A 12,304-nucleotide genomic window follows, 5' to 3' on the forward strand; every position below is an offset into this window, starting at 1 on the left:
GAGGTCATCTTCGGGTAGTTCCTACCGCAAAAAGAAGAGTAAGAAGTCAGAGGTCTTGACTTCACCCCGTCATTTAAAGTCATCCCACAAGTTGAGGGAGCATTGTCATTCAAGGGCTGGCTCCTGGGTTCAGCCTGGGCCGGCTTCATTCCTTTTCAAATCCTACCCAATTCCGTGAGTTCTATGAGGCCATGCACCTCATATTTGGGGAGCCTGTATCTGCTAGTGCATATTTGGGCCCCACAGGTTCAGGAGGGCCCCCCACTGGCTCTCCTCTGGTGGTTCTGCTCCAGCTCCAGTCGGGCCCCTCAGATCCACGGATGGATCTGGACTGTCATCGGTTGTACCGCCTATAAATTCTCCGGTGCCAGTCCTGATGCCTTTGCTCTCAATTCCATCTCTATTCTCATTCCCAACCCTGATAAATACCACCCTCTAGATCCGAATATGGACTGGTATAAGGATTTTGCGGATGCCAGCGGAAGGACACCTCTTCAAATACTGGCATGGTCTCTCCTCCTACCATGACTACGGAGGAGGGGGCCTCATTTGCTATGGTGGTGAGAAGGGTCGGTCGAGGTCCTGGACCTTAGTCTACCCTCAGTGGCTGTTAAGACTAACGTTTTGACGAAGGTGCTAAAGCTGTGAGTGACCCACCCAGTGCCGCTACTCCCATTTAATGAAGCCCTCACTGACATCCTGCTTGGAACTTGGTCCAAACCCAGCACATGGGCTCCTGTGAACAGAACGAATGCCCGTCTCCACTGCCCCCCCTCCCTGCCCCCCACCCCCGGACTACAAATTCCTTACACAGCACCTTACCCCGGAGAGCTTGGCGGTCCAATCTTCCACCTCCATGTATGCCCTGGCACATTCCCTACTACTCCACTGGATAGGGAGTCTAAGCGACTGGACACCTCAGGAAAGAAAATGTTTTCTTCCACCAGCCTGGCACTGCTGCCCGTGAACACTGTGTGCCTTTTTGACTGTTACTCTCATGCTCTGTGGGATTCAGTGGCCCAGGTGCTGCCCATGGTTCTGAAGGAGGCCTGGGCCATACTTTCCCAAGCTACCGCAGATGCGAGTGATGCAGCCAAGTTCACCATCCGATGTGGCCCGGAAATGATTCTCTCACTGGGCAGAGCGGTTTCTTCGTCGGTCGCTTTGCGCCTCCTTGCCTGTCTGATGACAACTGGCTTTCTGGGATTCACATGTGTTTATGGACATGCCCTTTGATGGCTCATATCTCTTCTGGATAAAAGGTGGACTCGGCGCAGGAGCGCTTTCAGGAACAGCAGGGCTACGGCCAGATACTTGGGTCTACCCATGGCCCCTTGCCAGCCCCAGTACATTTTCCACTTATTTTGTGGCTGTGAGATGTGTCTTTACACACCCAGCCACCAACCCAACCTTTGCGTTTCCAAGGATGCTGTACCCACAGGCCCCATGGTTTGGACAGCCAGAGTTCAGGCCTCTCCACCACCCCTGGCAGCCACAGCCTCCAAACCCCTTTAGTTTGTACTCTCATCATCATGGGCACCCACTGAGAGACTGGATTCGCCATCACCTGTCCGATTGGAGGTCATTAACATTAGACCGCTGGTTTTCTTTAAATAGTCCTAAGGGGCTACTCCCTTCCCTTCGTATCCTCCTCCACCCATGCCACCCACTTGCGACAAGCTGACAAGGGACCACCTCTCCTTGCTCTGCCAGGAAGTGAGGGCTTTCTTGACCGAGGGAGCTATAAAGAGAGTGCCGACACCAGAAGTAGATTGTGGTTGTTATTCATGCTACTTTCTTGTGCCCAAGATGGATGGAGGCCTTCGTCCTAGCCTAGACTTGCGCCCTATCCTAGACTTGCGACCTCTCAATTACTTCCTCAAGAAGGAGGAGCTCAGAATGCTCACACTTGCTCAAGTCCTGTCTGCCCTCGACCCAGTAGACTAGATGGTAGCGTTGGACTTGCAGGACGATATTACCATAGTCCGGTCCTGCCTACTCACAGGCGTTACCTGTTGTTTGCTGTGGGCAGTGAGTCTCTTCGGTTTGCTGTGCTTCCTTTTGGCCTTGCCAGCGCCCCTCGGGGGTTCACCAAGGTGACATCGGTAATTGCAGCTCATCTGCAGAGATCAGGGGTGGCAACTTCCCACATCTCGACAACACGCTGTTAAAGGCGGGCTCCCCCCAGCCTGTCGTCTCTCACCTTCAGACTTCGGCAGACCTCCTGCGTTTGATAGGGATCACTATCAACATGCTTAGTCACACCTGTCTCCATCACAGACACTCCTTTTTTATCGGAGCTGTTCTGTGCATGGTGTGGTTTTGGGCCTGTACTCCCGAATGTTGAGTTTACGCTATAATACTGATTTTTCAGCCTCTATCCTGGATTTCGTTGAGACCGACTGTGAGGCTACTGGGCCTAATGGCCTCCTGCATCCTGCTTGTGACACATGGCTCCTGGCATACGTGGGTTCTGTAGTGGGATCTGAAGTTACAGTAGGCGAAGCATCAGGGGAATCTGACTGACATATTCTAGACCTTGAAAGAAACTGCAAAAGATCTGCAGTGGTGGTTAACGAATTGCGATTGGATCAGTGACAGACCCCCTCCCTTCCCCAACCACATTTCACAGTGGCGACAAATGCACCAGTCCTGGGATGGGACGGCCAACTTGGAGAGGTGGAGATCAAAGGCCTCTGGTGGATACCTGACTCTTCATCGACCTTATGAAGCTCCAGACAATACGACTGTCATTAAAAACCTTTCTGCCCTCGATCAAGGGAAGGCTAGTGCAGGTGTTCACAGGCAAAACCATTGCTATGTAATACTAGAAGAAATAGGGTGAGGCTGGGTTGTGGAACCTTTGTCAGAGGCCCTGCATCTCTGGACATGGCTTGAAAGTCAGGGCAAATCCTTGATGGTTCAACACTTAGTGATCCTCTGGACGTCAGGGCAGACAAACCCATCCACAGATGCCGAGTGGATCATGAAGTCATCTCAATCCAGAAGTGGTGTACGGTCTCTTTAAGCAGTGGGGAGAACCTTGGTTAGATATGTTCGCCACTGCAGAGAGCGTGCTTTGTCAGCAGTTATGTGCTCGGAGACGCTTTTTATCTCAAATGGAGCTCAGGCCTCCCTGATGCCTTTCCACCCATTCCACTTCTGCCTAAAGTTCTCAAGAAGATCAGGAATAATCTGGCCCAAGTCATCATTATGGCTCTGGACTTGGCTGGGAGAGCTTGCTGCCCTGAGCTGTTGAACATAGCCATCAGTCCCCTGATGAGGCTGCCACAACAGGAGGATCTTCTGTTGCAGCAGCAGGGGAGAGTTCTCCACCCAAACCTGTCAACACTCCACTTTCATGCATGGAGATTGAGTGGTGGCAGTTGACCGCTTTTGACCTTTTGCCCATAGTCTTATCCTGGCATCCAGGCATCCCTCATCCAAAGCCGTATATGCCTGCTCTTGGGTCAAGTGTGCAGAGAAACAGGTTGACCCTATTTCTGCTCCCCTCTCTCAGGTCCTTCTCTTTATCCTTTCCCTTGCCAAGCAAGTTTCTGGTCTGTACATCTTAAAGGGCGGTCCTTCTGCCTTCTCGGCTGTCTTCCGTTGCCTGATCTGCCCTCCTTCAAATACCCTATTGTACATAGGTTCTTTTTTTTTATAATCAATTTTATTAAAGTTTTGAGCACAAGGTAATTTTTTCGCAACAAGTCACATATTCCCTCAAAACTGTACATAGGTTCTTAAAAGGTTTGTTACACGTATTCTCCTTCACCCATCATCATGCCAGAGTGGAACCTTAATCTAGTCCTAATCTTTTTGATTTGCGCTCCCTTTAAACATCTCTCAGGCTCCTTATCATCAAAACAGCCTTCCTGGTGGCCATAACATGTGTCCGAATGGTCAGTATCATCAGAGCATCCATACCCGAGTATCTATATAGAAACAGTTTCTTCACATTAGAGCTACCTTTCTGCCGAAACTTGCCACTTCTTTTCACGTAGGCCAATCCATCACACTGCCTACCTTTTACGGTCCCCCGCATCCCTCTAAATAGGAGGAGCGACTTTGATGATTGAACACAAAAAGAACATTGTCATTCTCCCTTGACCGCATGAGTGAGTTCCGGGTGAATGACCAACTCTTCGTGGGGTATGTCGAAGTGAAGATATGAAAGGCCGGTCAGAAGCAGACCGCCTTTTGATAGATCATGCTCTGCATTAACATTCCCTTTTGCAATGTTATGTTATGTTATGTTATGGAGTATTTATATAGCGCCTATCACCGCCGGTCTCTAAGCGCTAAACAGAAAAACATAACACACTGATACCCCCAGAGAATCCTCAGCTGAGCGGAAGCTCATTCCACAGTTGCGGGAGAAGCAAGGACAGAGCCCTGCCTCCTCTGGTTTTTAGTTTAAACCTGGGTTGAATCAGATTGGTAGTTGTTCCTGAGCGCAAGGGTCTCCCGGGAACATACCTCTTCAAACGTTGCTTGATGTACTCTGGGGCTTTCCCAAAGAGTGCCTTATGGGCCACACAGAGACATTTAAACTGGACTCGAAATTTCACTGGGAGCCAGTGCAACTTCTGAAGCAAGGGGGTTGCGTGCGAGTTTCTAGGCAGGGAGTGAATCAGCCTAGCTGCATCGTTGAGAACTACCTGCAGCTTCCTCAGCAGCTTCTGTGGCAGGCCAAGATATAGAGCGTTGCCATAATCAAGTCTCGAGATGACTGTGGCAGATACGATCGATTGTAGGGTGGAGGCGGATAAGATGGGAACTAGCTTACGTAGTTGCCTCAACACACCTATGCAAGATCTGACGACAGCAGAAACTTGAGGAGCCATTGAGAGATCCGCATCGATCCTTAGCGTCAGGCTTTTTACCACAGCACCGGGAGAAGGGGTGGTTCCCAACTCAGGGGGCCAATACAGGTCAGGCAATGGCCAGGAAGCAACAGCCTGAGGGTTTGTGTCCTCAGTCCACCAGAGCTAAGGCTGCGACTGCTGCATTAGCATGCAGGGGTTCCAGTCCTAGATATCTGACAGGCAGCGACTTTGGCTTCTCTACACACATTTACAAAGCATTACTGCCTTTACAGTTGGTACGGGCACCTTGCTTGTTTGGTCCTGCAGGACCTTCTAGTGTGAATTAGTTTCGCAGACCCACCTCCGGGGTGGTATTGCTTGGGCATGTATACTGAGGATTGGAATCTCTATCAGACGAACAACTTACTTACCTTTGGTAAAGCTTTAATTGGTAGAAACTTCATGTAGCTGCAGAGTCCTTACCAACGGACTCATCCTCTACACTCTTCGAATGAAATTCTAGGGACAGGACAGTTTCCCTTTTAGGGTCAGTGTTCTTCGCGGCTCCACGCTCCTGGCATGGAAAGTTGCGAAAACAAATTGACGCCAACGTGCATAGGTGGCCCTGTATAGGCACTGCGCACGTCACTTCCAGCACCAGTGACTCTACACAGAGCCAAATGACACCACCTACAGGCGTGCAGGGACCCCCCCATAAACAATTTCCGGATCCAGTCTGACACCTGGAGATATTTCTAGGGTAAGGAATCTGCGGCTAGATGGAGTCTCTACCAGATAAGGCTTTACCCAAGGAAGTTAAGTTGTTCATTGGGCAGATTCCGCCAGTTACCCTGTTATTCCATGGGTTTTAATGCTGCCCATTAGTTAAAGCACTGTAAGTTACCCATTATTCAGGGTGGCACAACATTAAAGAAGCATGATTTTGGTTTTGTTAGTATTGCTCAATATATTTCTAGATGTAGGACACCTTTAAAATAATCCTGCAATGGAACTTGCTAACACGTTTATTAAAATGATTGTGCATGATTTACAATATGATCGGCTCAATTCTTGGGCATTTTTATTTTATGAGATTTTAAATTGTTTCTGTCTCATATATATTTACAAAGCACTACTATGTTTTGACCACTAGAATTTCTGATGTTGCTGAGAAAGCCACATTGAACTTGTTGAATTTCTTTCTCAAAAAATGACGTTTCATTTGCTTTTTCAAACTTTCATATTTACGTTTCACTAATCCATTACAGCCTGACGAGGAGCATTCGCCATGTGATAGCACAAGCTCCAGCTCTTCTGCGGAAGACGCAACATCTCTGGAAAGAACCTCATCTCGTGGAAGTGACATTTCTCTTCCACGTAAACTTAGCGCGAAAAAGCAGACAAACAGACACAGTCTGGACAGCAGTGCTAGTAGCACAACAGCCACAGCTGCTGAGGAGCAGGACAATGAAGATGCTGAACCAGCAGAAATGGAAGGAGAAGAGATGGACAGTATCACTGAGGTGCCTGTGCAAGTATCGCTTTCAAGAAATTCTCTACGTTCACTTTCCCCCTTCCGACGTCACAGCTGGGGACCAGGGAAAAACACAGGAGCTGACACAGAAATCAATCAGAGAAGGTAAGTATCATTCAGTTAACACCATTACTTGACTTTCCAAATGTGACACTTGTAGTCAAATGAAAAGGTGTATTCTTAAACTAATTGCAATATATTTTATCTTGTGGGATTAGAAATGTCGCTGAAATATGTTTTGGGTCTGTAAGATAGTTTAATTCCAGAAATAATTTCATTGACCTAGTTAATTCTGGTCCACATATATTAACCGAAGTCAGCACATGTAGGAAATTTATGACAGCATTTTGCATCGCAGCTGTTGCATCAGACCGGATAGGTCTGCAATGCATAGCACAAGGTCCTCCATTTTCAATAGCTGTCTCATAATGATTTCAGTTAAAGAACAGCATCATAGTTCATTTTCTTGTACCTTGGGTGTGTCCCACCCAACACACTAAAAGTGATGGGATGAAGGCTAGTAATAAGTCTGACCACTGGCAATCTCTCAGGGTAGCATTCCAGCCCATTGTTCTTTTGACCATTGTGCCACCTCAGTGTGGACACAGCCATATGCAAATCAGTGTTTACCCTGCTCTAGTAGTGACAGTCCAGCCCGAATTGCCAGGCCATGTCCTCCCTGAACCAGAACATTCTCAACCCATAACGGTTTTCTCCCTTATCTGGGCTAGTCAGTCAGGTGTGGGTTGATTCCAGTGGCACAGTGAGCATGGAAGCCATATCTGAAAGAAACAGGTTAGTATTAGATTCCTTACCTTAGAATACAACCAGGCGTCAGCCTGGATCCGGAAACTTTTGCATAGCAGTACCATTGCGCGTCGGTAGGCGTCGTCTGCGGCTCCGCATCCATCGTCGGCGTCGTTGGCGCCAGGATGATGTCGCCGGAGTACTTAGACGCCGCACTCGCGCACTGACGTCAGTTCCTATTTTTTCCGCGCCAGCAAGCGCCGATCCGGGAACATTGGTAACCTTTAGTCATTTTCTGACTAAACTTTTTGATCTTTTTGATCTTCTTTTTCAAAGTGGAACGACTCCGACGGTGCCGGTAGGGATGCCTGGGTTTAAACCCTGCGTCGACTGCAACCGACTGATGTCGGTTACCGACCCCCATCGCCGGTGTCTTCATTGCCTGGGGACCGACCACGATGACAAGTCGTGCCCCGACTGCCGGGCCTTGATGTCGAAGGCTAGGCGAAAGCGGTCCCGCAAGCGCCTCGAGCTCCGGCAGTCTGCACCCGCGCCGTTCGAGGTCCCGGTCCGGTAGGAGGTCGAGGGACCGGTCGCGGGGTCGGATTCATCACGGCTCGGAGGATCGACACCACTCCTCGAGCTCCAAGTCCTCAGGTAAGAGGCACAAGAAGTCAAAGAGGCGACATCGCTCTTCCGACTCCCACCGACGCTCGCGCGACGCGGCCGGCGGTTCGGTGACACCGCCCACGCGGCTCCGTCGGAGCCGCATGCTTCGCGGCCTGCTCCATACCCACCGGTCCCTGGGCAGAACGCGACGCCGGAGGAGATTGACGCCTTTCTCTCGGCCATGAGGTCGCTCACTCCTCCGTCGAGTTCCGCTGCGCCTTCGGGCCCCGCGGCCCTGACTGGGAGCCCAAGCGGGCCGGGTGCTTCGGCCCCGGCGCCGTCGGCAACTTCGGTCCCGACGCCGCAGGACTCTACCGGATCCGGGTCGTTGCCGGTCGACCTTACGACCTCGCCTGCTGCTAGGGTGTCGCCCCCAGCGCCGACCACGTTCGACGCCGTCCCCAGTCGTGCTGACACAATGTCCGGAGGAGGCCCGGACTAAACTCGCCCAAGCCGTTGCGGAGGGTCGAGATGCGGCACGGTACTCCATCAGATGTGGACTGGATACCATGGACTCGCTAGGTAGAGTGATGGCAACGACGGTGGCTATTCGTCGCCATGCCTGGCTGAGGTCTGCCAACTTTTCGACTGATGTCCAAAACACCCTTATGGACATGCCGTTTGATGGCCGTCGCCTCTTTTGCGACAAGGTAGACAGTGCGCTTGAGCGCTTTAAGGGCTCCAGGGCTGCGGCCAAGTCCTTGGGCCTGTCGGCCCGCGCCAGCAATCTGCCGCCTTTCGCCCCTTTCGTGGCCAAGGAAGGGGCGCCCCCACACGTCCTGCCAGCCACGGGCCGCAGGAACATCCAGCGCAGTGGCCAGAAGTAGCGTGTGGTTGTTACTCCCACTACTTTCTGGTTCCCAAGAAGGGCAAAGGGGGCCTACGCCCTATCTTGGACCGGCGGAACGTCAACGGCTTCCTCCGGAAGGAGAGATTCAAGATGCTGACACTGGCTTAGGTCTTAGCTGCCCTGGACCCAGGAGACTGGATGGTAGCGTTGGACTGTAGGACGCTTATTTCCACATCCCCATCCTGCCGGCCCACCGGCGCTACCTACGGTTCACGGTAGGCCACGAGCACTTTCAGTTTACCGTGCTCCCCTTCGGCCTTACCAGCGCCCCACGGGTGTTCACGAAAGTGATGGCGGTGGTCGCAGCTCATCTGCGCAGGTTAGGGGTTTCAGTCTACCCCTACCTCGACGACTGGTTGTTGAAGGCGGGCTCGCCCGAGACAGTCGTCAGCCACCTCCAGACTACGGCCGACCTCCTGCACCTGCTGGGGTTCTCCATCAATCACACCTGTGCCCGTCTCAGAAGCTCCTCTTCATCGGAGCGGTTCTAGACTCGGCGCAGTTTCGGGTTTATCCTCCCGAACAGCGGGTTCGGGATATTCAGGCTCTAATTCCGATCTTTCAGCCTTTATCCTGAGTCTCGGTCAGGTTGACACTGCGGCTTCTGGGGCTGATGGCCTCCTGCATCTTTCTGGTGCATCACGCCAGGTGGCGGATGCGGGCTCTGCAGTGGGACCTGAAGTTTCAGTGGGCCCAGCATCAGGGCAACTTGTCCGACCAGGTCTTGATCTCGGAGGGCACTGCAAGACAGTTGCAGTGGTGGCTCACGGACCTCGATTGGGTCAGCGGCAGATCCCTCTCCCTACCCCAACCGGAGCACGTAGTTGTGACTGACGCGTCCCTCCAGGGTTGGGGAGGCCACATGGGAGAGGCGGAGATCAGAGGCCTCTGGTCTCAGGCTGAGTCCCAGCTCCATATCAACATTCTGGAGCTACGGGCGATCCTACTTGCACTGAAGGCATTCCTCCTCTCTTTCCGGGGGGAGTGTAGTGCAGGTGTTCACGGACAACACCACCGCCATGTGGTACTGCAACAAACAGGGCGGGGTGGGGTCGTGGACCCTAAGCCAGGAAGCTCTGCACCTCTGGCAGTGGCTGGAACATCAGGGCGTGACCCTGGTGGTTCAACAGCTGGCAGGTTCCCTGAACGCCAGGGCGGACAAATTCAGCCGTAGGTGCATGATGGATCACGAATGGCGTTTGAACTCGGACGTCGCGCAAGGCCTCTTTCAGCACTGGGGAGAGCCTTGGTTAGATCTAATCGCCACAGAGAGAACGCGCAATGTCATCAGTTCTGCGCGTTGGAATTTCCAAGACGGCACTCGCTCGGAGACGCTTTTCGTCGCGAGTGGAGTTGCGGTCTATTGTACGCCTTTCCGCCTATACCACTTCTTCCCAGAGTGCTGAAGAAGATCAGGCGCGACCGGGCCCAAGTCATCCTGGTGGCTCCGGACTGGGCACGGAGGTTCTGTTATCCCGAGCTACTCAGCCTGTCTGTCGATCCCCCGATTCGTCTGCCTCTTCAGGAGGACCTTCTGTCGCAGCAGCGGGGGACGGTCCTCCACCCGAACCTCTCCAGTCTCCACTTACATGCGTGGAGATTGAGCGGCGGCAGTAGAGGCCATTTGACTTGCCTCCTGAAGTCTGTAATGTCATTCTGGCAGCCAGGCATCCCTCCACAAAATCGGTATACGCCTGCAGGTGGAATAAGTTTGTGGCTTGGTGCACAGCAAAGGCTGTGGATCCCCTTTCTGCCCCTCTTTCAGAGGTTCTCCTCTTTCTTCTTTCTCTTGCCCAGCAGGGCTCTGCTCGGGGCACTCTGAAGGGCTACCTCTCGGCCATTTCCGCCTTCTTAAGGCTACCTGATCAGCCCTCTTTGTTCAAGTCCCCCATTGTAAATAGGTTTTTGAAGGGCATCACCCATATGTTTCCTCCAGCTCCTTTCGTGATGCCTCAGTGGGACTTGAACCTTGTTCTTACTTTTCTGATGTGCGCTCACTTTGAGCCACTGCATAACGGTCCTCTTCGCCTGCTTACTCTGAAGACCGCTTTCCTGGTTGCCATCACCTCTGCCAGGAGAGAGAGCGAGCTCCAGGCCCTTTCCTCTAAGCCTCCTTTCCTTTCAGTCCATCCGGACAAAGTTGTGTTGCGTAGGCGACCCTCTTTCCTGCCCAAGGTAGTCACAGCCTTCCACATTGGGCAGTCGATCACTTTGCCCACCTTCTTTCCTCCTCCGCATCCCTCGAATGAGGAAGAGAGGCTCCACCGTCTGGAGCCAAAATGTGCGCTCTCATATTATCTGGATCGCACACGTCAGTTCCGGGTGGATGACCAACTCTTTGTTGGTTACGTGGGCGCTAAGAAGGGATGGGCGGTGCACAAGCGAACCATTTCTCGATGGGTCGTCTTGTGCATCAAGGCTTGTTACTCTTTGGCTCGAAAGGAGCCTCCTGTGGGGCTTCGTGCCCATTCCACATGGGCCACGGCGGGTACTACTGCCATGGGCCTGGAAGTCCCCTTGCAGGACATCTGTCAGGCAGCTACGTGGGCCTCGCTGCACACGTTCGCAAGACACTACTGCCTGGACAGCCAAGTCCGGAGAGATGGCTTTTTCGGCCGTTCCGTTCTCCAGGACTTTCTGGTGTGATCATTGGTTCGCAGACCCACCACCGGGTTTGGTATTGCTGGGGTATCTATTCTAAGGATAAGGAATCTAATACTAAGCTGTTTCTTTCAGATGCACAAGTTACTTACCTTCGGTAACGATATATCTGTAAGAAACAGTAGTTAGTATTAGATTCCTTACCGCCCCACCCAGCCTGCCCGTTCTGCGAACCGATATCTAGGGTTAAGGTCATCCCCTTTCAGGGCCCTAGTTTTTATGGCACCAGTGTTGGTTTTTATCATGGCTCTGCATTTTTTGGGGCGGAAAAGCTGTGTATAAGAACTGACGTCAGCGCGCGAGGGTGGCGTCTAAGTACTCCGGCGACGTCATCCCGGCGCTGCCGCCGACGGACACGGAGCCGCAGACGACGCCTACTGACGCGCAAGGGTACTGCTACGCAAAAGTTTCCGGATCCAGTCTGACGCCTGGGGGTATTCTAAGGTAAGGAATCTAATACGAACTACAGTTTCTTATAGATATATCGTTACCGAAGGTAAGTAACTTGTGCGTCAGTGCATATACCCGTGGCACTTGGGGATGTACATCAAACATACTAATGTTGTTGGGTGGTAGGTATAAGAACTACGGGTTTCAACGCTACCGCGAGCGATTGGCAATATTGACTTTTTGCCAGAATTCCTCCCATCACCTTTTGTGTGTTTATGCCCATCAATACCCAACCTTTCCTGGTCCCATTTAAATCTGATCAGTATTTTTGATTCATTTTACCATAGTCAAATTAATTGTTCTCTTCCTTTTAAATTTTGGTGCTCTTGAGAAGCATCCTTGTGGCCCTTTTCCGTTTCCTGCACCTCTTCCATTAAAACTCTGTAAGCGCGAGGGGCACAGGTCAGAGACCCCTAGATGCAGGCCCCTGAATTCCTTCATGATCTTCAGCATGTCCTATGATGAAGGAGGCTGAAAGAGAACCACCACAGTATTAATCAGAAACAAATAGCCTTCAAATGTAATGACGTGTTTCTCCTCCCTGAGACAAAAACAAATATGAAGAAGTTTCTGGTGAGTGAG

The 12,304-nt window shown here is 51.7% G+C and overlaps 1 protein-coding gene across 3 annotated transcripts in view; it reads left to right on the forward strand.

The window, feature by feature from the left end:
* The window catches only part of AKAP13 (A-kinase anchoring protein 13), a 759,080-nt gene that overhangs the window by 145,496 nt on the left and 601,280 nt on the right, over positions 1-12,304 (forward strand). For all 3 annotated transcript variants that reach the window (XM_078683158.1, XM_078683159.1, XM_078683160.1), the window contains exon 4: positions 6,080-6,450. In XM_078683158.1, coding sequence (XP_078539284.1) covers positions 6,080-6,450 — 371 coding nt within the window. The remainder of the gene's footprint in view (positions 1-6,079; positions 6,451-12,304) is intronic.

The sequence above is a fragment of the Lissotriton helveticus genome, chromosome 3_1 (genome assembly GCF_964261635.1).
Source record: "Lissotriton helveticus chromosome 3_1, aLisHel1.1, whole genome shotgun sequence".
Classification (NCBI taxonomy): domain Eukaryota; kingdom Metazoa; phylum Chordata; class Amphibia; order Caudata; family Salamandridae; genus Lissotriton; species Lissotriton helveticus.